The 21,719-nt window shown below is 44.4% G+C and overlaps 2 protein-coding genes across 8 annotated transcripts in view; one reads left to right on the top strand and one right to left on the bottom strand.

The window, feature by feature from the left end:
* Positions 1 to 9,216, top strand: part of TOR3A (torsin family 3 member A) — a 28,799-nt gene extending 19,583 nt beyond the window's left edge. For all 4 annotated transcript variants that reach the window (XM_054037556.1, XM_054037553.1, XM_054037557.1 and 1 more), the window contains 2 exons: positions 3,773 to 3,895; positions 7,917 to 9,216. In XM_054037556.1, coding sequence (XP_053893531.1) covers positions 3,773 to 3,895; positions 7,917 to 8,221 — 428 coding nt within the window. In that variant the 3' untranslated portion in view covers positions 8,222 to 9,216. The remainder of the gene's footprint in view (positions 1 to 3,772; positions 3,896 to 7,916) is intronic.
* Positions 1 to 21,719, bottom strand: part of ABL2 (ABL proto-oncogene 2, non-receptor tyrosine kinase) — a 93,840-nt gene that overhangs the window by 8,918 nt on the left and 63,203 nt on the right. For 3 of the 4 annotated variants that reach the window (XM_054037549.1, XM_054037551.1, XM_054037550.1), the window contains exons 2-10: positions 16,067 to 16,237; positions 13,490 to 13,785; positions 12,568 to 12,840; positions 10,343 to 10,427; positions 7,578 to 7,755; positions 4,678 to 4,862; positions 4,213 to 4,365; positions 2,915 to 3,004; positions 1,266 to 1,439 (exon numbers count right to left, since the gene is read on the bottom strand). In XM_054037549.1, the coding sequence (XP_053893524.1) occupies positions 1,266 to 1,439; positions 2,915 to 3,004; positions 4,213 to 4,365; positions 4,678 to 4,862; positions 7,578 to 7,755; positions 10,343 to 10,427; positions 12,568 to 12,840; positions 13,490 to 13,785; positions 16,067 to 16,237 (1,605 nt within the window). Of the gene's footprint in view, positions 1 to 1,265; positions 1,440 to 2,914; positions 3,005 to 4,212; positions 4,366 to 4,677; positions 4,863 to 7,577; positions 7,756 to 10,342; positions 10,428 to 12,567; positions 12,841 to 13,489; positions 13,786 to 14,135; positions 14,258 to 16,066; positions 16,238 to 21,719 lie in introns of those variants that run through there. The other variant, XM_054037552.1, reaches the window with a different exon arrangement.

The raw sequence follows: 21,719 nt of genomic DNA on the forward strand, positions 1-21,719 counted from the left end.
TGGCTTCTCAGAGTCGGCGACCTCCGGTGCCGTTGGTCCCAGTCCCGGCAAGGCCTGCTCTGACCCCAAGGCCTGTGCTCCCTCAATGTGGAGCAGTGCCTCGATTCCTTACTGCTCAGCACCCAGTCAGAAAATTGGGCAAGTGTTGACGGGGACTGGTGGAGGCTGCGAGCGAGGTGGTCACTCTGCATAGAGCGGCGTTGGGAACCTTCCCTCGACTGTGAGCGGTACCGCCCGAATGGCGACGGTGGCGGTCTGAGTGCTGGCTTACCTCTGGACCGGGGAGCCACTGGGGTCGATGCAGCCGGAACCGGGAGAGACATTACATCTTGAGCCGCCTGCCATATGTGGCCACCGGTGTCCGGGGAGGTTGGCTTGGAGTGGGCTGGGCTACTCTGCTCTACTTGAGTCGGAGGCCGCGAGGCCGAGGTGGATCGAGAGCTGCCCAGCGCGGGTCTAGTCTTGCCTCCAGCCTTGCCCTGGTGCCTTGATGGAGAAGATCGCTTCTTCGTCTTCTTAGAGTGTCCTGTGGATGATGGGGAGTGGTGCCGGCTGGTGGAAGCACTGATGCCACGGTGCTCGGTGCTGACAGAGCGGTGTAGCGGTGTCAGGGCCGACTCCATCAATATGGCTCGGAGCCGTATATCCCACTCCTTCTTAGTCCGGGGCTTAAATAATCTGCAAATTTTGCAGCAGTCGCTGACGTGGGTTTCCCCAAGACAGCGTAAGCAGCTAGTGTGCAGGTCACTTATGGGCATAGGTCATTTACAAGTGTCACACGACGTAAAGCCCAGGGCATGCTTCTCTATTCTATCTATATAACCTTTTTTTTAAACTACTAACTAACTACGAACTAAATGACAGTCCAAACAGGGAAAGCTACAGTGGAGAGCTGGAGCACAACAGTTCCGAAGCACTTTCACTGGCGGCAAGAAGGAACTGAGGGTGGGGGGAGCACCAGCGCCCCTTATATCGCACCATGGTGGCGCCACTCCAGGAGTCGCTAGGGGAAAAACTTTTGGCACCGGTGCACAGGGCGAGCACACACACCTACTGTGGAATGCACATGAGCAATCACTCGAAGAACCAGTTGAGTCAATTTGAGTTATTAAATCTACAAAACATCCTGGTAAAATACACAGGGCAGATGCTCAGCTGGTATAAACTATCCATAGTTCCTTTGACTTTAATAGAGCTATAACAATTTACACCAGCTGAAGATCTGCCCCACAGTGTTCTGGTCACATTGATGCTTGTGCCCATACCTGGTGCTGAGCTGGAAGCCGAATGCTCCACAGTATCTTGTGTTCCTTCAATATTCTCCTTATTCTCTGCCTGTTTCTTTAGAGTCCTAGTCTTGGAGGGAAGCATGGGTAACCGGGGCAAGTAGGGAACTATGGATGAGGAGGAGGCTGTTCTTCCAAGCTCCTCTGCCACCTCTGTAAGAAAAGCCAGGAGAATAGTCGGAACAAAGAAGAGCACAGGAATGAGAGAGAGTCTGCATTTTTACAACAGGCACTGGACCAAAGAGAAGAGCAACGGATTAAACCTGTGAATGTAATTTTGCTCTACTGAGTCCAAGGATGCAGAGGATTAGTTATTTCCTGATGGTCTCAAGGTAACTCGTTTACATTTTTAAATTCAGCAACAACCAAAAAAAAAAAAAAAAAAAAAAATTCACATTCTATACTTTGAAGTTGAGACAGATCTGCTCATGGCCCAAATGTTAACCAAGAAGTTCTAAAAAGTGACCACCTCTACTTTTAATAGGGGGAAGCAGCCCGCAAAGACTAGCGGGGTCCCACAATGCAGTCCCTCTTGACCTAGGAGGAAGCTGCAGGGCTCAAGGTGGAGGACACTGCAGCTTTGCAGGCTTAAAGCTCCTGGCAACTTGCCAGACTGCCTCTTGTCTGGGCAAAGTTTGACTGCCCCTATTCTAAACCATCACTGGGGAATTTTAGACAGGAGTGTTTTTTCTGCGTTAGGGAAGTGGATGGATCAACTTTCTTTACATTTCATTTCAAAGCTGGTTAGGAGCTGCAGAGGTACTCCCCCTCTTCTGTCTAATACTGTGTACTATGTTTCAGACTTCGGGCTTGTCTACACTACAGGTTATGTCAGTATAACTATGTTGCTCGGGGATGTGAATACGCCACCCCCCTGAGCCACATAAGGTACACTGACCTTGCTCAGGGGTGTGAATAAGCCATCCCCCTGAGCGACGCAAGAGACACTGACCTAAGCGCCTGTGTGGACAGCACTATGTCGGCGGGAGAGCTTCTCCCATTGACGTTGCTGCTTCTGCTTATTGGGGTGGATTAATTAAGTCGGTGGGAGAGCTCTCTCCTGTTGGCATAGACTGTACAGCAGCTTCACCAGATGCACTACAGCGGTGCAGCTGCATTGGTGAAACTGCACTGCTGTAGCGCTTCTAGTGTAGACTAGCCCTAATATTTATTTTCTAGCTATGTCCATGAGGTTATTGCATCCATTTGTTGCTGGTAATGGCATGCTAGGAGAATCTGACTTCAGAGATTAAAGCAGTAATACTACTTTATAAATATAAATTGTTTTCACAGTCGTGCAATTTCTGGAGTCACTTGTCCCCTGAATGATAGTCAAACTCTGCAATGGAAGCAAGAGTTTATTCTTTCTAAAAATCTCTCCTCTTTGTACCTGAATGAATTACTTCAGTTTCCCCTGCACTGAAATATTTCTAAAGTGTATCCATTACAACGAATATGAACACAAGTTTGCACATGTTGAGAACAACATATCAAATGCGGTCAAATGGCTTCTGTATTCTAGCAAGGTGAGCACCAGTAGGCCTGTAATCAGCCTGCCTTGGTCAGACAGTGCCCTGGAGGTGAAACTCCACTCCCAACATTTTGAGTACAGTAGCAAGGGTACTTGCCTTCAGAGATGCTGGAGTCATGGAACATTGTTTCAAAGGCTTGATGGGTCTCAGCAAAGGATGGTCGGTCTGGGGGATTCCACTTCCAGCCTGCAGCATGAGAAACCAGGAAAGTTCTCAGTGTATGAAGCTGGAATAGTGGACAATCTAATATTCTCACTGAGGAAGGTAGAAAAGTCGCCAACCCACTACCTGACGGACTACAATATCCTACTGATACACTGGCTGTGGAACAGGTCCCACTGTATCCAAGGTAAAGCACTGATGTGGTGTTGATGGGTCAGGAATTACATCATTGGATTTAAGCCAAGCACCATGTCACCAACATCAGCTTTTCCAATTTTTTTTTTAATTCAAAGTGAGTTTTTCCTTATTTGCTATCTCAGCCCTGGAGACTGAATTCTTATCTAACCACAGAAGAAGTATATATAGCACAAGCAGTGCAAGCTTTCAGCAGTGAACCACCAATTTTTTTTTAACTGTGCTGTGGGGCCTGTGATGGGGTCTATAAACCCCACACTGACAACAAGGGGTTAAGGAGCTGCTCTGGGCTCAGCCAGCTCTGGCCCACCACACCTGCAAGACATGCACAGGCTTGAGGAGGAGTTAAAAGGGGAGCAGAACAGCTCACTTGTGGGCAGGCCAGGGAAGAGAACAGACCTTCAACTCTCCACTCCTGTGCAAATGGCCGTGGGAAGGCAGGATCTTTCCTGACAACAACTGTGTAAAGATCCTTCCCTCAAGGAAGGGAGGGCCTGATTCTGATACGCCCTGAGAAGGAGCCATTCCCCTCTCTCTTGTATTAACTCAGTTTGTTTGTGTTAATTCCCCTTGCTTTTTGTTTATGGACTACCCCAGAGGGCCAAGTCACAGGAAGAGGCAGGCCACTGCAGAAGTGGAGCAGCCAGCAGATGCAGATGCAGACCCCAGGGAAGAGAGAATGCTGCCACGCCATGCCCAGCCACAAGGAGGCATCAAGAGGTGAGATAATCCCCTCACAGAGTTAGGATAATTCAGCCTTCTGGGGCTATGCAGTCCTTGGCCTCTGCTGACATTTCCAAAAGTGCCATCTAGTACCAGCGGTAATGGTGATTTTCTGAAGTGGATATGTGCTCCCTCAGCTTGAGACCATCACACTCATTTCATACAGATCAAACACTGTGTTAAAAACACTACCACCATCAGCTCTATTTGAAGTGGCAAGCTAGAAGCAAAAGACTCCATAGCCTATTATAGATTCCCTCCACCTCTCCAGACTCTATTTTGCCTCCAAATTGAAAGTGAAAGGAAATACTCACATGCCCTCATCAGTTCATAAACTTTTGGCGGGCACCCCTCTGGTTGTTCCATCCGATATCCCTTCTCCAGCAGATCGTACACCTGTGAGAGGTCAATACCTGGGTATGGTGACATCCCGTAGGTGGCAATTTCCCATAATAGCACCCCAAAGGCTGCAAAAAGAGGACAAATAGGTTATAATTATAAATCTATCCCTTCTCTTCCATCGTCTGAATGCTACCGCTGTTTGTACTGTAACATAAAGCAGTCTCTCCTCTGAAGGTATTTTCAGGCCAGCCCGTGGGGGCAGGCACAAGGGGAGATTTGCAAGCTAAAAGTATTGCTGAGTTTTGATGTGGTGACCTAGCCTGGTATCAGAACACATCTTCCTCGTCCCCCTGAGAGCAGACTAAGGAAGGAAAGATGCCTTCTACCTGGCTGGCATAGAAGAGGGCTTAGAACATTGTGAGTTCTTTCCTTCTTACCCCACACATCTGATTTAATTGAGAAGGTGTTATAGGCCAGGCTCTCAGGTGCTGTCCACTTGATAGGAAACTTGGCTCCAGCATGAGCTGTGTAGGTATCTCCAGTCATCAATCGACTTAAGCCGAAGTCAGCCACCTTCACCACGTGGTTTTCTCCTACCAAGCAGTTTCGAGCTGCTAGGTCCCTGTGTGAGTGAGAAGAGATGCAATCGCAGGGATGCTGTGGTGCAAACATCCTGAACTCTTCATCCCAATACATGTGTGGTACAAGTATTGCATTAATTTGTCTTTGCACACCAATTGCTGGGCCACATGCACAATTTATTTTTAACTAGAATTCTACATTTGCAGTTGGTGTACAATGTATTAATTATATCATACAGCACTATGACAGAGTAGTCTGCCATCGAGAGTAGCAGCACCTAGCGGCCAGCTGCCCACTCCACTACCTGACCCTTTAAGGGTTCAGGAGGGTCCAGCAGATACGTATAGAAACCTCAGGGTCATGGGAATGAATGTGCTTGTGGAAGGAATCTGGACACTACCTACAAGGGCCTGAACCTTGCAGAGAAGGTGGGGCGAGGCTTCCCTCTCTCCCATCCAGCTCCAAAGTAGTTTGGAGAAGGAACAACATAAAGGCTGCCTCCTGCCTGCCAGCAGACAGGCACTGATGGGAGAAGGCTGCCCTGCTGGACCCTCCAGAGTGGAAGGATAATTAGGAAGGGTGCACAGGTGAAGGGAATTGGCAAAAGCCTTGCAGCTGATTTAAGTCACAACCCCTGCTGCAAGGAAAGTGCTTGGGAGGGAACTCCTGCTTGAAGGAGGGTAATACTGATTAACCTAAAGCTAGGAGATGACCCTAACTACAGAGAGAGGGCTGAGAGGGAGATCCTGCTTTAAGGAAGGTAGGACTGACTAACCTGAGCCAAAGAGATCTGAGGCATTATCCTAGCTCTGGAGACAGGGCTGAGGGGGAAATTCCTGCTTGGAGGAGGGAAAGACTGACTAGTTCCAGGCAAAAGATAAAGGAGTTACTTGTCACAGCCTAGCTGCTGTGAGGGGCTGGGAGCAGCTTCAGGGGGTACCCTTGTAGCTGCCAAAGAAGAAGTGATGAAGAACCACTATTCCACACTGATTAGGCCTCAACTGGAGTATTGTGTCCAGTTCTGGACACTGTATTTCAGGTAAGATGTGGACAAATTGGAGAAAGTCCAGAGGAGAGCAACAAAAATGATTAAAGGTCTAGAAAACATGACCCATGAGGGAAGATTGAAAAAACTGGGTTTGTTTAATCTGCAGAAGAGAAGACTGAGGAGGGACATGGTAACAGTTTTCAAGTTCATAAAAAATTGTTACAAGGAGGAGGAAGAAAAATTGTTCTAGTTAACCTCTGAGGATAGAATAGGAAGAGTGGTTTATGTTGGACATTAGGAAAAACTTCCTGCTAGGGTGGTTACGCACTGGAATAGATTGCCTATGGAGATTGTGGAATCTCCATCATTAGAGATTTTTAAGAGCAGATTAGACAAACACCTGTCAGGGATGGTGTAGATAATACTTAGTCCTGCCTTGAGTGTATGGGACTGGACTAAAAGACTTCTCAAGGTCCCTTTCAGTCCTATGTTTCTGTGATTCCAGGTAGTGATAGCAGACTCCTGAGAGAAGATTTTGACAAGGTGGGCAAAGGGTAGGAGCAGTCCCGGGAAAATGTTGAAGGGATTGAAGGAATTGTCCTTGGCCCCAACCCAGAGGTGAGGGTGGTCCTAGGTTCCCCATCTCTTTCCCAGACGAAGAGGGAAGACATGGGAATCAGAAGGAGAAGAGGCCAAATATCACAGCTCCCAGACTAAGACTGAGGACTGGGCTCAAAAGCCATTAGACGTGGGGGTTTCCTCTTTGGGACTTGTGTTAACCCTGGATGGCTAGGTCCCATACAATGACAGACTGTTGTGGCACCCCCAGAATGACTACAGGGGGTGCTATATTGAAAAGCACCCTGTAACACTGCACCCAAACATGGGACGGTGCTCTGGAGGTGAGAGGCATGATGATAAGCACTCAAAAGTGTGCAAGGCACAATGCACAATACAGGCCATGGACCCTGTCTCAGAGAGCTTGCAATATAATTTATGAAGGGATGAATTAAAGAGGTAATCAAACAATAGGGAGGGGTAGGGGTAGGGGTGAGGGCAAAGGACAGGGTAACAGCAATAGTGCTATGTGCTTACTCAAAGGCCTGGGCACAGAAGCAAATTATTATTTTAAATAAAAATAAGTGTCCAATATATATGCACTTCTTACCATGAAGGATGAGCCCTGAGACTGATGCTAAAAGGGCCTCTAGTATCAATTATTCGCTCTCATCCACACCAGGATGAGTGGGAGCAAATGTATTTTTGCCTAACTCTTCTGCTGAGCTGTCATTATACTACATTTAAAAAAGGATAGAGTATTTTTAAATGAATTTAGTAACTGAGAGGTGTGAAACTGATCAGCCCGAAGGAGGAAGGGGTCTCTGCACAGAACAGGTAAAGACAATGTAAGCTTCCAACTAAAGGGACCACCACTAGGAATGATAAGACAGATCAGTGTCCACGGTTCATTCTTTGTTGGGCCTCTATTAAGATTGCCAACAACAATGGCTATTGTGATGATGGATACATGCCCATTGGGAATGGGATAAAATCAGCTCATGACACACAGGCCCTTTCATTACTGAACTAAACCAGATTCGAACAGGTAACTCTGGCTCCCCATTTCCTTCAAAGAGCTTGTAGGTGAAATCCCACTTCCAAGCCCACAAAAACTGCAAAAGGTCTCATTCTGAACGATAGGGCAATGTCTCATCCCCTTTCACTGCCATGTGGGTTTGTGACACAGCATAGTGGCATGTCACCCACCTGTGGATGAAATTCTTCTTCTCCAAGTACTCCATAGCAGAGGAGATCTGAGTGGCCATGTAGAGCAGCACGACAGCGCTCACCTCCTCCCGGTTGCATTCTCGTAGGTAGTCCAGCAGGTTCCCATATGGCATATATTCCGTCACAATGTAAAAGGGTGGCTCCAGGGTGCATACACCTGGCCGTGAAAGAGACAAAGTTAACATTTAAGTAATTATCTCAGCTCTAGTTTACCAGTACTCTTGAAGGATCTGAAATCCATTTACAGCATTTTCTGCCAAAGTAATGTACTCCTATCCCATTTGTTGTACTCAAAGTTGAACCTGTTTTATTTTCCAGGAACGACTTCAGTGTGGCCTAGCACAAACCGAGATACAGGAGGCCAAGTGCATATTCAGTGCCACTCTACATATGGGGTAATTAGTACCAAAGTTCTAATAATCCAATGGAATATGCATAAGAGAGCAGTCTCACAGTGCTGCATGGGTGCAGAGTGGAAGAAGAAATGTTTTGAACCCCAAGAATTTGATCTTTTTCTCACCCTCAAACTCATGAGGCCAATTAGAATTCCCACTAAAGCTGGTCATTACCAGGTAAGAATCAGCTGGGTGGGTCTACAAGTTGGAATGTCACTAAGTATGTGAAAACTCCCATGTATGACAGCTTGGTAAACTATCAATACCATGCAGCCTGCTTGTAGATCAGGACTCATTCACACATATTCCTTTGACAACTTGCACATTTATTGCAGCTGTGTGCAAAACATGTATTGGTGGTAGAGGGAAACATGATATTAGTGTCAATTCTTTAAATAGGTCTCACCTCCTTTGTAGCTCCCTTTTACGGCTAATCATTCCGGCTCTCTCACACTGACAAACAGCATACTCCCACATGATGGATCAGAAGAGGTACTCCAAAAGCACTGATATATCTCTTGAACACAAGTCTCTTTACATTGTGCTCTCCTCTGGCTACCAGACAGGGCTGGGCAGAGACATCTTCTATGTCTACTTGATAATGGGTGCAGAGTGACTGACGTTACTGGAGTTCTTCACATTCCCAGCATTATTTCCTTTCGCCCTACTCTTAGCTGACAGCTTGGCTCCCAAAAGTAGTGACAGTCCAGGTGCAGCAGCAGATGGGACTATACACTAGTGAAGATTTGGGATCTAATGTCTATAGAGAATCTTTCCACATACAGAATTAACAGCTATGCTGACTATGTAGCAGTAATCACCCTACCATACACATTCCAGTGGGAAAACTTGGGTATGGCCAAGCTGCAAAGCCTGCATATTTCTTCCACTCACATGTTGCTTCAATATGGGCTTATCTCTTCATTTTGCCTCCCCACTGCAGTTATCTAATTGTTATATTTGAACCTAGAGGACAACACACTAATATTTATTTGGCGATATGCATATTAGTCCTTTCCCACAGCAGTAGAGATTTGGTTGCTTTGTATTGTTATTAGTTACAGATATATTTAATCTATTCAGTAGGGCTTTTTTCAATAAATGTCTTTCTGTTCACATAAGTAACTGGGCAAAGACTATAAATGACAGTGTCATGTGTGAATGAGAGTATCATATTTGCTTTTAGATATGACATCATCTCCCTCAGTGCAGTGATAACTGTATTACTTTAACTGTCTCTGTATTTTTGGCTATTGCACTAATAAAAAAAACCTTCAGTCCAGGTAAGTAACATTTTGTAAGACTGATCTGACAGACCGAAAAAGTAGTCTGTCCATTAACATGGCTGTGGTCAAGGTGTAATTTGACTGGATGCTAAAGATGTAGAGTTGTATAATGCATGGTCAGGTTTCACTAGTGTGTGTGTATGTGTATGTGTGTGCGTGCACAGAACAGAAAACTTCAACTTCGGAATGTATGTTGTCAAACGTATCTTATATGGCTAAAGCACTTGGACTTCAGTCTAGTGCCCCAAGAGTACGCATACCACAAAGGTGAGGACACTAACCCAGAGAGGCCTAAACGTCATCCTTAGGTCAAATGCAACTCAGAGTACCACAGCATAAACCAATGCTGTCTAAATATAGGTACCATCCAAAGAAGCGGACAGATCTGAGTATGCAGTTTGATCCAAGCACCCAGGTAGCATTGCCTGCTGACTCTGTCAATAGATGTCACAACTCTCTATTAAGTATTGGATTAAAATTTGGGGTGTCCCGTAGCTCCAGGCAAGTTGTCAAAATGGCCTTCAATTAGGCCAAGTTTGAATGCCGCTGCCACTGGTGTGCACTTTGGCGCGTACTGTTAGCGTAAACCCAGACTAGACCCCAACTTTGCAAGAACAGTGCATAAACTAAAGCAGGTCAATAATATGACAGCTGTCACTATTTCAGGGCTGCCCGGGGGGGGGGGGGGGGAGGGGGGCGCAAGTGGGGCAATTTGCCCCAGACCCCACAGGGGCCCCCACGAGAGTTTTGCGGGGTCCCTGGAGCGGGGTCCTTCATTCGCTCCGGGGGCCCCAGAAAACTCTCGCGGGGCCCGGGCACCCGGAGCTTCTTCTGCTCCGGGTCTTCGGCGGCAATTCGGCGACGGGGGGTCCTTCCACTCTGGGACCCGCTGCTGAAGTGCCGGGTCTTCGGCGGCAATTCGGCAGCGGGGGCCCCCTGCCACCAAAGACCCCAGACCCCCTGAATCCTCTAGGCAGCCCTGCACTGTTTTTAAACAAAGATTCAGTTTCAATAGAAATTAAGACGGTAAGCACAGAAAGAGAGATCAAACTCCTTCACTCACCTAATAATTGCACTAGATTTGGGTGCTTGATTTCCTTCATCACAGCAGCTTCTTTCAAGAACTCCTCCACTTCCATGGTATCTTCCTGGAAAATGGGACAAAAGAAAACAGGCAAACCCCTCTTAACGACTTTAAGGTCTGTTTTAACACTGCACTGTTCCAACCCAGGAACTGGAGATAAATTCTTTTACATCTGTTTCTCATTTCTGGTTTCATTAATGCACTAGTGTTTGCAAAAAAGCATGTCCATTTCTTCCCCACCCACGACTGACCAACATAGGTGCTGCTTCTCAGGCTTTGAACAAAACAACAATCAAAGGCTTCCATAACCTCTGGCCCAGCTGACTGGACGTCTGCAGTATGGTTAAGCAACTTTATCAGCCTAGTGACTGATCTACACTGACACTTGGGAGCTTTAAGCTTAATTTGTGACGTCTTGCTCCTTAGTCCATCAAGTCTAAAAAGGCTAGGGAGCTCAAGTCTCTGGAGGGAAAGAAGGCCTGAGGTCAATTATTAGCAATCCTTCTGACTAAGGAGTAGTTTTGATGGGTTATATAAGGGAATCCTGCCAAAGTGTTCTCACCTGGGAAGATGACAGCTACAGTTGTAGATTACAGAGCTAGCTTTAGCATTTTATTTTACTTAGCAGTAACACAAGGAACCTATAGGCCTGTATCCGCTAAGATATTATCTTACGCAGTTAGCATATGGCATAAGTTACCATAAGGCTTTGAGGCCTATGACCTCTGGCATAGAAAAATGGCCTGACAATTACTCTGCGTTTTGCAGAACTGGGAATAGCATGTTTGGGGGAAGGAGGAGGAGAGAGAGTTTGTGCATAACAATACCAGGTAACCGCAGGAACACTGAACTGATACTAAGTTTGGATATCTTACAATGGATCATTGCAGATGCTTAGCCACAAACTTGCCTTGGCAACAAACTGATGCATATGGTAATAAATTAAAATCATATGTATACAAACCTATAGGACAGGGGTTGGCAACCTATGGCACTCACACTGCCCGGGTCCTGGCCACCAGTCTGGGGGGCTCTGCATTTTAATTTAATTTTAAATGAAGCTTCTTAATTTTTTAAAAACCTTATTTACTTTACATACAACAATAGTTTAGTTATATATTATAGATTTATAGAAGGAGACCTTCTAAAAACGTTAAAATGTATTACTGGCACCGAAACCTTAAATCAGAGTGAATAAATGAAGACTCGGAAAACCACTTCTGAAAGGTTGCCGACCGCTGCTATAGGATAAAAGGCACCCGTAGGGTAAGGAAGTTAAATATGGACATGGGAGGCTGGGTACTCAAATGAATATTTATGACAGGTCCTAGGCCCTATAACAGGGCAGACCACAACGTAAGGGGGTACGTGTGTCGTCATCATCGGTTGACCTGGACCATTGGATTTGGTTGACATGCCAAGGACAGAGCAGGTTTTTTGTCTTTCATTGCTAGATCCCCAAAGAAGTGTGTGGGAATATCTGCAAGGAATGGTACAAGATATAACATTAACTTTGTAGTACTATTATCTTTGTATGTGGTTTGGAGCTTTTGTCTCTTTACTAAGTGTGCTAATACAAGTGGTGAAAGCTCTGCTTTGCCCTCAGCATGAGTGCCTTTATTATGCATATCAGGGTTCCCAACCAGATATTGAACTCAATAACCTTGTTTCTGTTGTGCCTGCTTCTGGGACTAGAATCTTACAATCCCCCAGCTCGTTAAATGAGTGTTAATTGGAAGTCAATAACCACTAAAGAATCAGACTACACAATGTTGGAACTTAAATGACGGATGTGTAGGGGGAGAGGGTTCTGAAGTTTCCCAGAGGCAGGAGTGGGGTGGAGAAGAAGTTTTCCTGACCCCTAGTTCTCTGAGAAGTCTCCATAACCCGTTTTCTTCTTCCAGGTGGCTGTTACAATAGCCCTGCATTGGACACTCAGTCTCCATGGAGAATAGATTTGACTAGGGAATTCCAACTGCTTTTAAGCCACACACGGAGCTTAAAGTTTGTTGTTGCTAACCTTTCTTCCCTGCAGGCTACTGTATAGTCAGCATAGGAGTTAGGGTTTCCCCCCTCAATTTCCTGATGCTTTTGGCATTAGCAGGTGCAAAACATTCCAGAAGTAAGAGCACACTGCACTCTTCTGTTGGCTAAACACGCACTTCTAACGAAACAATGAGTGCACAGTGGTCTTTAAAACCCACCTTTAGTGTTTTCACAGCAACCGTGAGATTGTATTTCTTCCAGACACCAACGTACACTTCACCATACTGCCCTCCCCCAAGTTTGTGCTTCATGGTGATATCCGTTCGTTCCATCTCCCACTTGTCATGGATGGGGGACACTCCATAGACTGTGGGCTTATTGCACTTGGGTGCTGGGTAATGCAAGGTTGTCACCAGTCCATCTGCCACTGTAGAATGATGGTGAACTAGCTCTGCTAATGTGTTGAAGCGGCTTTCAGCTGTCACATACACCTGATGAGAAAGGATCAAGAATCCATTTAACTATGTAGGTATCTGAAATATTTCAGTGATCGTGGAAGACTGGACAGTAAAAACATTCAAATAAATATGAAGGGAATTCATAAGTAAATTTGCTCTCAGTTTGATAGGAAAATAGAACAGGCCAATACATAGGGTTTACATCTGCAGTAAGAGGCAGGTTGGGAAAGTACAGCCACTGAAGTGATCAGCTTGTCTGATGACCTCCTTCATGCTTTCCATAATTTTAAAATTAAAACTATTGTAAAGTGCAGTCTCCAATCTCCTTAGGACCAGTGGAATCTCCCCCAGATATGATGCACCACACCCTAATTGTGCCAAAGACAAACAACTGTTGGTTTAGCAAAGTCTTGCTTATTCTCACATACAGACTGTTCCTGCCAGGGCCAATTGAAATAGATCTGTAACTACATCAAACCACCACTATTCTGCTCTCCAGTCACCCACGCAACAAGGACAATTAACAGCATTCTCGAGATTTCTTCCAAAGTGTTATTTCTTGGATTAGGGAATATAGCGTGGACAGACGTTCCCTTTTTTTCACCTTTCACTTGTACAAGACAAGATAATCAAGACATCCTCTATTTTCTCTTTCCATTGTGTTCCTTGGAGCAGGCCTTACCTTTCCATCTGCGGTGGTATTGATCCTGTAGTGGTAAACACGCCCCTCGTACCGGAGGGAGATGGACAGCTGCCCTGGGCTGCTCTCACTTTCACGAACCAGGAAGCTGCCATTGATGAGACTGCTCAGCAGATACTCGGCTGCACTGCGTGACACGGGCCCATGATACCAGGAATGCTTCTCCAGGCTGTTCACTGGTGTGATATAGTTGCTTGGCACCCATCCCTGTCCATTCTTAGAACATACCTCACTCCATTCACCATTCTGGTTGTAACCCAGGACTCGTAGCTTCTCACCTGAAGATGGGGACAAGTGGGGGAGGGGGGGGGGGAATCAAGTTGAAATCAGGTCAGTCTTCTTTGAGTACACATACTACTAGTTAACTAAGCCTGCCTTTACAGCTAGAGAATACAAGGCAAAGACCCTTTAATACAAATTCCCAAGCTGCTTCATGTAATTTTTAAGTAGATAAAAAGTAAAATTCAGAAAGTGGACTCACATGAGCTTTTAACCTAGATTTAGGAGCTGTGGCGGGGGCAGGGGGGGTAAGAGAGAGAGAGTTTTGACAACCTCCAAATTTGAGGAGCTGAACAGCTAAGACACTATTCCCTAGTTACTCCAGTTTAGATACTCAGCTAAAACTTACTAACGTGGCAATGTGGTTGCATATGTGTCAACCAGTCCCAGTGCTTCCTCTGGTTTAGATTTCTGGAGCAGGGAGCTGACTCTTTCCTAAGAGGTTGAGGACCCATTCCAGGTTGGAGGACTTAAAACCAACCCCTTTAAAAATCGTTGTACAGCAAGATACATTTTTCTGGCATCCATTGACAATAGTGCTAAGAAACCTCCAAGCTGATATTTTCCTTGGTATATTTAAAGAAGCCTTTGATTTCCATTGAGTTGAGGCAGCAGGACAGTGAAATCTGTATATGGGCGATAAAGTTGAGAAGTGTCACTACAGACAGATAAAGAAGCCTGCATATATTACCACAGCAGGACCATGAGATTCTAGATCTCAGTACTAGTATCACAGTCCTACCACGCAGTGCTCCTCAGGCTGTTCAGTAACCTGCCCTCTGTGCCAGCACCCAATTTAGAGAATTGCTCCTAACTTTCCCAAAATATCTGTGTGCATGTTGACAGCAGTGGTGCTGGGATTAGTTTTCTGTGGGGATGGATATACTGGTAAAATCAGAGGCTGATGACTGGAGCAGGGAAGAACTAGTGTTTTGAAAGCTGACAGTTTCAGAGCAGGTGCGGGATCAACTTCCCACCTGCCAAGTTAGTTTGGTCACTAATGCCCAGCACCACACAGGCTTATGCTAACTGCCCTTCAATCAACACCCTGTCTAAAGCTGAAGGACATGCAGTGATACTAGCAGTGAAAACCAGTGCTATAGGCCTAACCCGAGAGTTTACTTATTTCTGAAGAAAAATTATGAAACGTCTCACACTGCAATGGGAAGGTTAGGCACAGGTGATTTTGGAGTATTAGGATGGTAATAGTTATGCTCATTGGATCACCAACTGAGTACTATCTACAGATAAAAAGAACAGGAGTACTTGTGGCACCTTAGAGACTAACAAATTTATTTGAGCATAAACTTTCGTGGGCTAAAACCCACTTCATCGGATGCATGCAGTGGAAAATACAGAGGGAATATATATATATATATACATACACACACACAAACATGAAACAATGGGTTTACCATACACACTATAACGAGAGTGATTCCACTCAAATACATTTGTTAGTCTCTAAGGTGCCACAAGTACTCCTGTTCTTTTTGCGGATATGGCTGCTACTCTGAAACCTATCTACAGATAGTAATCTCTGCAATAAGTTATTTCTCCAGCAGGGGTCCCTGTTACATAAGTCATAGAAAAAACACCTAGAAGCAAGGCACCAATCTACCTATCAGCAGTTCATGAAAGACCATAATCTACTTCAGCTACATTCACTTCTTCCACTCTCTCTGATGGAATGAAGTGACAAGTGATTCTAGTATATTCTTTTCTCATTGTTAAACCCACAGCTTTAGCACTGAAGGAAGCTACCGATAGTTCTGCAGGGAGACGTTAATGCTGCCATCTTATGCCAGGTCTACATTATAAAGTTAGGTTCACCCAGCTACATTGCTCAGGGGTGTGAAAAATCCACATCCCTAAGTGGCAGCCTAACCCCCAGCATAGACAGTGCTAAGTTGATAAGTCAGTGGAAGAATTCTTCTATCTACCATCTCTCAGGGAGTTGGATTAACTACAGTGATGGGAGAACCCCTCCTGTTGCTGTAGTGAGTTCTATACCGAAGTGCTACAGTGGCATAGCTGCAGTGTTGCAACTGTGCTGCTGGCAGTGGCTTAAGTGTAGACACCGCCTTAGTGTGAAATACCTTTCCCCTTGTAGAGTGGCAGAGAAACAACAATCCATGTGAGTCATGCTTTCCCTCTAATTTAGGGCTGTTTGGACAGGTACGTGCTACCATCTCAGCTATCACAGGTCTGTGAATCAACACCTTGATGAGAACAAACTGGAGCCACATGAAGATGTTGAAAGGGTACAGCACGCCTTACCTTTGGTGATGCTGAGTGTGTTGTCGCCGCTTGCTACAAAATCATAAAGTGCAACAAAAAGATTGGGATCGCTCTCAGTGGTTCCAAGCAGGTTCTCCTTAGAGCTCCACCTGATGGCTTCATTCAGTGCCTGGGGTTCAACATCACAACCATAGGGGCGGTGAAGGGCCTCTGGACAAAAAAAGTGAGAGGAGGAAATTTACTCTATGTACAACAGCTGTGAATGTCAAAATCCAACGCACACTCAACACTGTTGCTGTTGCTGCAGCTTTGTGAGCACTGCATAGAACAGGAAGTATGGATTTTTCAAGAATGGATATTGTATATCAATCCAGGCATCAGAAAAACAGCCTGTGTGACCAGAGGATATCAAGGTTGTTCTAAATAAAGATGAAAATATATAGTAACTTGTTTCAGAGTAACAGCCGTGTTAGTCTGTATCCGCAAAAAGAAGAACAGGAGTACTTGTGGCACCTTAGAGACTAACAAATTTATTAGAGCATAAGCTTTCGTGGACTACAGCCCACTTCTTCGGATGCATATAGAATGGAACATATAATGAGGAGATATATATACACACATACAGAGAGCATAAACAGGTGGGAGTTGTCTTACTAACTCTGAGAGGCCAATTAATTAAGAGAAAAAAAAAAAAAAAAAAAAAAAAAAAAAACGTTTGAAGTGATAATCAAGCTAGCCGAGTACAGACAGTGTGATAAGAAGTGTGAGAGTACTTACAAGGGGAGATAGTCAACGTTTGTAATGGCTCAGCCATTCCCAGTCCTTATTCAAACCGGAGTTGATTGTGTCTAGTTTGCATATCAATTCTAGCTCTGCAGTCTCTCTTTGGAGTCTGTTTTTGAAGTTTTTCTGTTGTAATATAGCCACCCGCAGGTCTGTCACTGAATGACCAGACAGGTTAAAGTGTTCTCCCACTGGTTTTTGAGTATTTTGATTCCTGATGTCAGATTTGTGTCCATTAATTCTTTTGCGTAGAGACTGTCCGGTTTGGCCAATGTACATGGCAGAGGGGCATTGCTGGCACATGATGGCATAGATCACATTGGTAGATGTGCAGGTGAACGAGCCCCTGATGGAATGGCTGATGTGATTAGGTCCTATGATGATGTCACTTGAATAGATATGTGGACAGAGTTGGCATCGGGGTTTGTTACAAGGATAGGTTCCTGGGTTAGTGGTTTTGTTCAGTGATGTGTGGTTGCTGGTGAGTATTTGCTTTAGGTTGGGGGGTTGTCTGTAAGCGAGGACAGGTCTGTCTCCCAAGATCTGTGAGAGTAAAGGATCATCTTTCAGGATAGGTTGTAGATCTCTGATGATGCGCTGGAGAGGTTTTAGTTGGGGGCTGAAGGTGACAGCTAGTGGTGTTCTGTTATTTTCTTTGTTGGGCCTGTCTTGTAGGAGGTGACTTCTGGGTACTCGTCTGGCTCTGTCAATCTGTTTTTTCACTTCAGCAGGTGGGTATTGTAGTTTTAAGAATGCTTGATAGAGATCTTGTAGGTGCTTGTCTCTATCCGAGGGATTGGAGCAAATGCGGTTATATCTTAGAGCTTGGCTGTAGACAATGGATCGTGTGGTGTGTCCTGGATGGAAGCTGGAGGCATGTAGGTAAGTGTAGCGGTCAGTAGGTTTCCGGTATAGGGTGGTATTGATGTGACCATCGCTTATTAGCACAGTAGTGTCCAGGAAATGGACCGCTTGTGTGGATTGATCTAGGCTGAGGTTGATGGTGGGATGGAAATTATTGAAATCATGGTGAAATTCCTCAAGGGCTTCTTTTCCATGGGTCCAGATGATGAAGATGTCATCAATGTAGCGCAAGTAGAGTAGGGGCGTTAGGGGACGAGAGCTAAGGAAGCGTTGTTCTAAGTCAGCCATAAAAATGTTGGCATATTGTGGGGCCATGCGGGTACCCATAGCAGTGCCGCTGACTTGAAGGTATATATTGTCCCCAAATGTGAAATAGTTGTGGGTGAGGACAAAATCACAAAGTTCAGCCACCAGGTTAGCTGTGACATTATCAGGGATACTGTTCCTGATAGCTTGTAGTCCATCTTTGTGTGGAATATTGGTGTAGAGGGCTTCTACGTCCATAGTGGCCAGGATGGTGTTTTCTGGAAGATCACCGATGGATTGTAGTTTCCTCAGGAAGTCAGTCGAGACACCAAGTGACATCATCATAGGACCTAATCACATCAGCCATTCCATCAGGGGCTCGTTCACCTGCACATCTACCAATGTGATCTATGCCATCATGTGCCAGCAATGCCCCTCTGCCATGTACATTGGCCAAACCGGACAGTCTCTACGCAAAAGAATTAATGGACACAAATCTGACATCAGGAATCAAAATACTCAAAAACCAGTGGGAGAACACTTTAACCTGTCTGGTCATTCAGTGACAGACCTGCGGGTGGCTATATTACAACAGAAAAACTTCAAAAACAGACTCCAAAGAGAGACTGCAGAGCTAGAATTGATATGCAAACTAGACACAATCAACTCCGGTTTGAATAAGGACTGGGAATGGCTGAGCCATTACAAACGTTGACTATCTCCCCTTGTAAGTACTCTCACACTTCTTATCACACTGTCTGTACTCGGCTAGCTTGATTATCACTTCAAAAGTTTTTTTTTTTTTTTTTTTTTTTTTTTTTTCTCTTAATTAATTGGCCTCTCAGAGTTAGTAAGACAACTCCCACCTGTTTATGCTCTCTGTATGTGTGTATATATATCTCCTCATTATATGTTCCATTCTATATGCATCCGAAGAAGTGGGCTGTAGTCCACGAAAGCTTATGCTCTAATAAATTTGTTAGTCTCTAAGGTGCCACAAGTACTCCTGTTCTTCTTTTTATAGTAACTTGTGTTGAAACTGAATTTCATCAGCCCTTCTTCAAACTCATCCCTACCTTTTGAAAGTTTTTCCACAAGAGAAAGGAACATACAAGTTTCTAAAGATGAAGCGAGGGTAAGATTGATGAGAAATAAATGTTTCATATGATCATTTTACACACTTTTTCCCTCCTCTTTAGGGAAGCTGAACTGGAAAGAGTGGCCAGAAACATTAATTAATACTGACATCAAATGGCATGGCTCCATGAAGATCAACCGCTTTAGGAAGCTTTAAATGATACAAATGTTCCCAGAGACAAGCTTGGGACTACACTAGCATTTAATGCAACAATTTTGATTTTTTCTTTTTAAATTAGTGTGTTAGGAATTCAGAGACAGGATGGAATAAGGCATGAAGGAGCCAGTTAACTGAGTAACATGGGAAGAATGAGGCAGCAAAAAGAGTGAGACACACCCAAAAGCAGAAGCTAGTCTGCGCAGAGCCTTGAAAAGGGACAGAGAGCTTAAATGTGATACAGGATGGGGACAAGGGGAAGCCAGTGAGAAACAAACAGGGAAGGGCGGGCCTGGGCATGCTCCAAGCAGCAGGCAAACATCTGGCATGGATTCAGAGGAGGCCAAGACTCAGTACCAGGAAACCAAAATTTAGGGATTTTCCTGCGATATCCATTCCATTTTTCCACTTTACTCTCCTCCCCGGACCCCTACATTTTCATGCTACTGTAACAAACATGACAGAACAGGTTGCGATTGTTAATTTATCAAATGTTTTTCTTAGCAGCACTCATGAATAGTTACATACTCTGTTGGTTTATGCTGGCAGAGTTTATAACTATCATGAAATCACAAACGTGCTTCTCAGGGGGACTGTAAACTTGTGTCTGGAGTAACTAGATCTGTATGTGAGGTCTCTCAGAAGTTATGTGATTTGCCAGCATAACCTGCTGATCTTGTGTATAGTGAGTAACCTACATTCCAGGCCTAACCAAAAAGTTATCACATGCACCAGCAGAGCTCATCGGGCTCAAAGTTATAAGCTCCACTAGCAACAAATAAACCTGCAGCTAGGTATTAAGCTAGTGATATTTTCATTCCTAATGTTTTATTACAGGTATGCGCAACAGTTTTTGTACATGGATTGCTGTCATCTTATCAATACCAACTGGTTTTAGAGAATACTAAAGTACTACACTGGTATCACAAGACAACATGAGAAAATCCCAGTGGATAAATAATAGCATAAGTGCCAGCATCCCAGCACAGCTTCTTCTAGCTGGGCATGTATATACACATATCAAATAATTAGCACTGAACTGTTTTAGTGGCAACAGATAGGAGCACCAATTCCTAGAAGCAGCTGTCTTTATGGAGCAAAAATAAATAGTAATTAAATAATACATTCTTTACACTTTTGTAGTGCCTTCCATCAAAGCCATTCCAAGTCTTTCAGTGCCTTGGGCAAGGTCACACACCAAGCCTGAGACAAAGGAAGTGTCCTGACTCCCAGCACTCTCTACTTTAGAAACCAGACTGGCCTCCTCCCTTAAAGGAGCAGAAATGTTGCAAGTGTGTGACGAGAGCTTGCACTCTCTTTAAAGGTTTCAGAGTAGCAGCCGTGTTAGTCTGTATCCGCAAAAAGAACAGGAGTACTTGTGGCACCTTAGAGACTAACAAATTTGTTAGTCTCTAAGGTGCCACAAGTACTCCTGTTCTTTTTACTCTCTTTAAAGACATTTGTACTTTTGGCCTCAAATTTACATTAACCAGGATGCAAATGTCTTCCTGGTTTCAATTATGCATTTGCTTTAAAGTCAGAGATTTAAAAAAAGTACACACACAGTTTCCTTTTACAATCAAATATAGTTTTAGATAAAAAATACAAGTATTTCAATTTAAGCCATGGTGGCTAATGCAATGAGCACCCAGCCCATACTTAAGGTTCGGCTATAGCAGATGTATAATCAGTTACTATGCATCTAGTTGTTAACTTCATAGCAGGAGCAGAATATCAATTCAGTTAGTAATGCTGCTGAATCAAGCACCACAACCAGTCAAGATCTTCTAGCCTGCCCACATGCAGCTCAGCAGAGGATACTTTAACCAGTGGGAAAGCCCAGACCAAAGGCGGCAGGAGGTATGCCACCTGCTGCTGATTCCATAGCCTTGAGCAACACTACCCACATTAAACCATTTGTGGTACTACACTGAGTCGCCAATAGGAATTCAAAGCAGATGTGGGACTACCACTACTTCCTTTTGAATGCTTAGGAGGTCTGTGCATGTTCATAAGAGAAGTATTACATACCAAAAAAAGCAAAACTAAAGTAAATGGTTTGACATTTGAAGAGTAACTCTCAACAGTCAGTAACGTTAGGGGTAAAATATTCAAAAGCACCTGAGGGACTTATGAGACTTAACCCCATTTTCAAAAGTGATTTAGGCACATAGGAGCCTTATTTTCGGGAGGAATAAGGGGCAGGAAAAAAGAAAAAAATTGCTAGATGGAAAAAGCTATATTTACGTATGTTGATTGTCTAACTCATCAAGGAAACAATGACATTTATGTATAATAACCCCGTAGAGTGAATACTTCATAAGCCCTACATTTAGATCCAAGGTAGGGCACCAAACTAGAAACCTCTAGTTTTTAAACTCTAGATCCTTTTAACTTTAAGCTGCATCATAAAATAATTGTTATGGTACTACTGCATTAGTCTCCCCCAGAGTGAAAATTTACAATCTAGAAAATCACTTCTCTTACACACTAATTACATCATTT

This window comes from Malaclemys terrapin, chromosome 8 (assembly GCF_027887155.1).
Source record: "Malaclemys terrapin pileata isolate rMalTer1 chromosome 8, rMalTer1.hap1, whole genome shotgun sequence".
Taxonomy (NCBI): domain Eukaryota; kingdom Metazoa; phylum Chordata; order Testudines; family Emydidae; genus Malaclemys; species Malaclemys terrapin.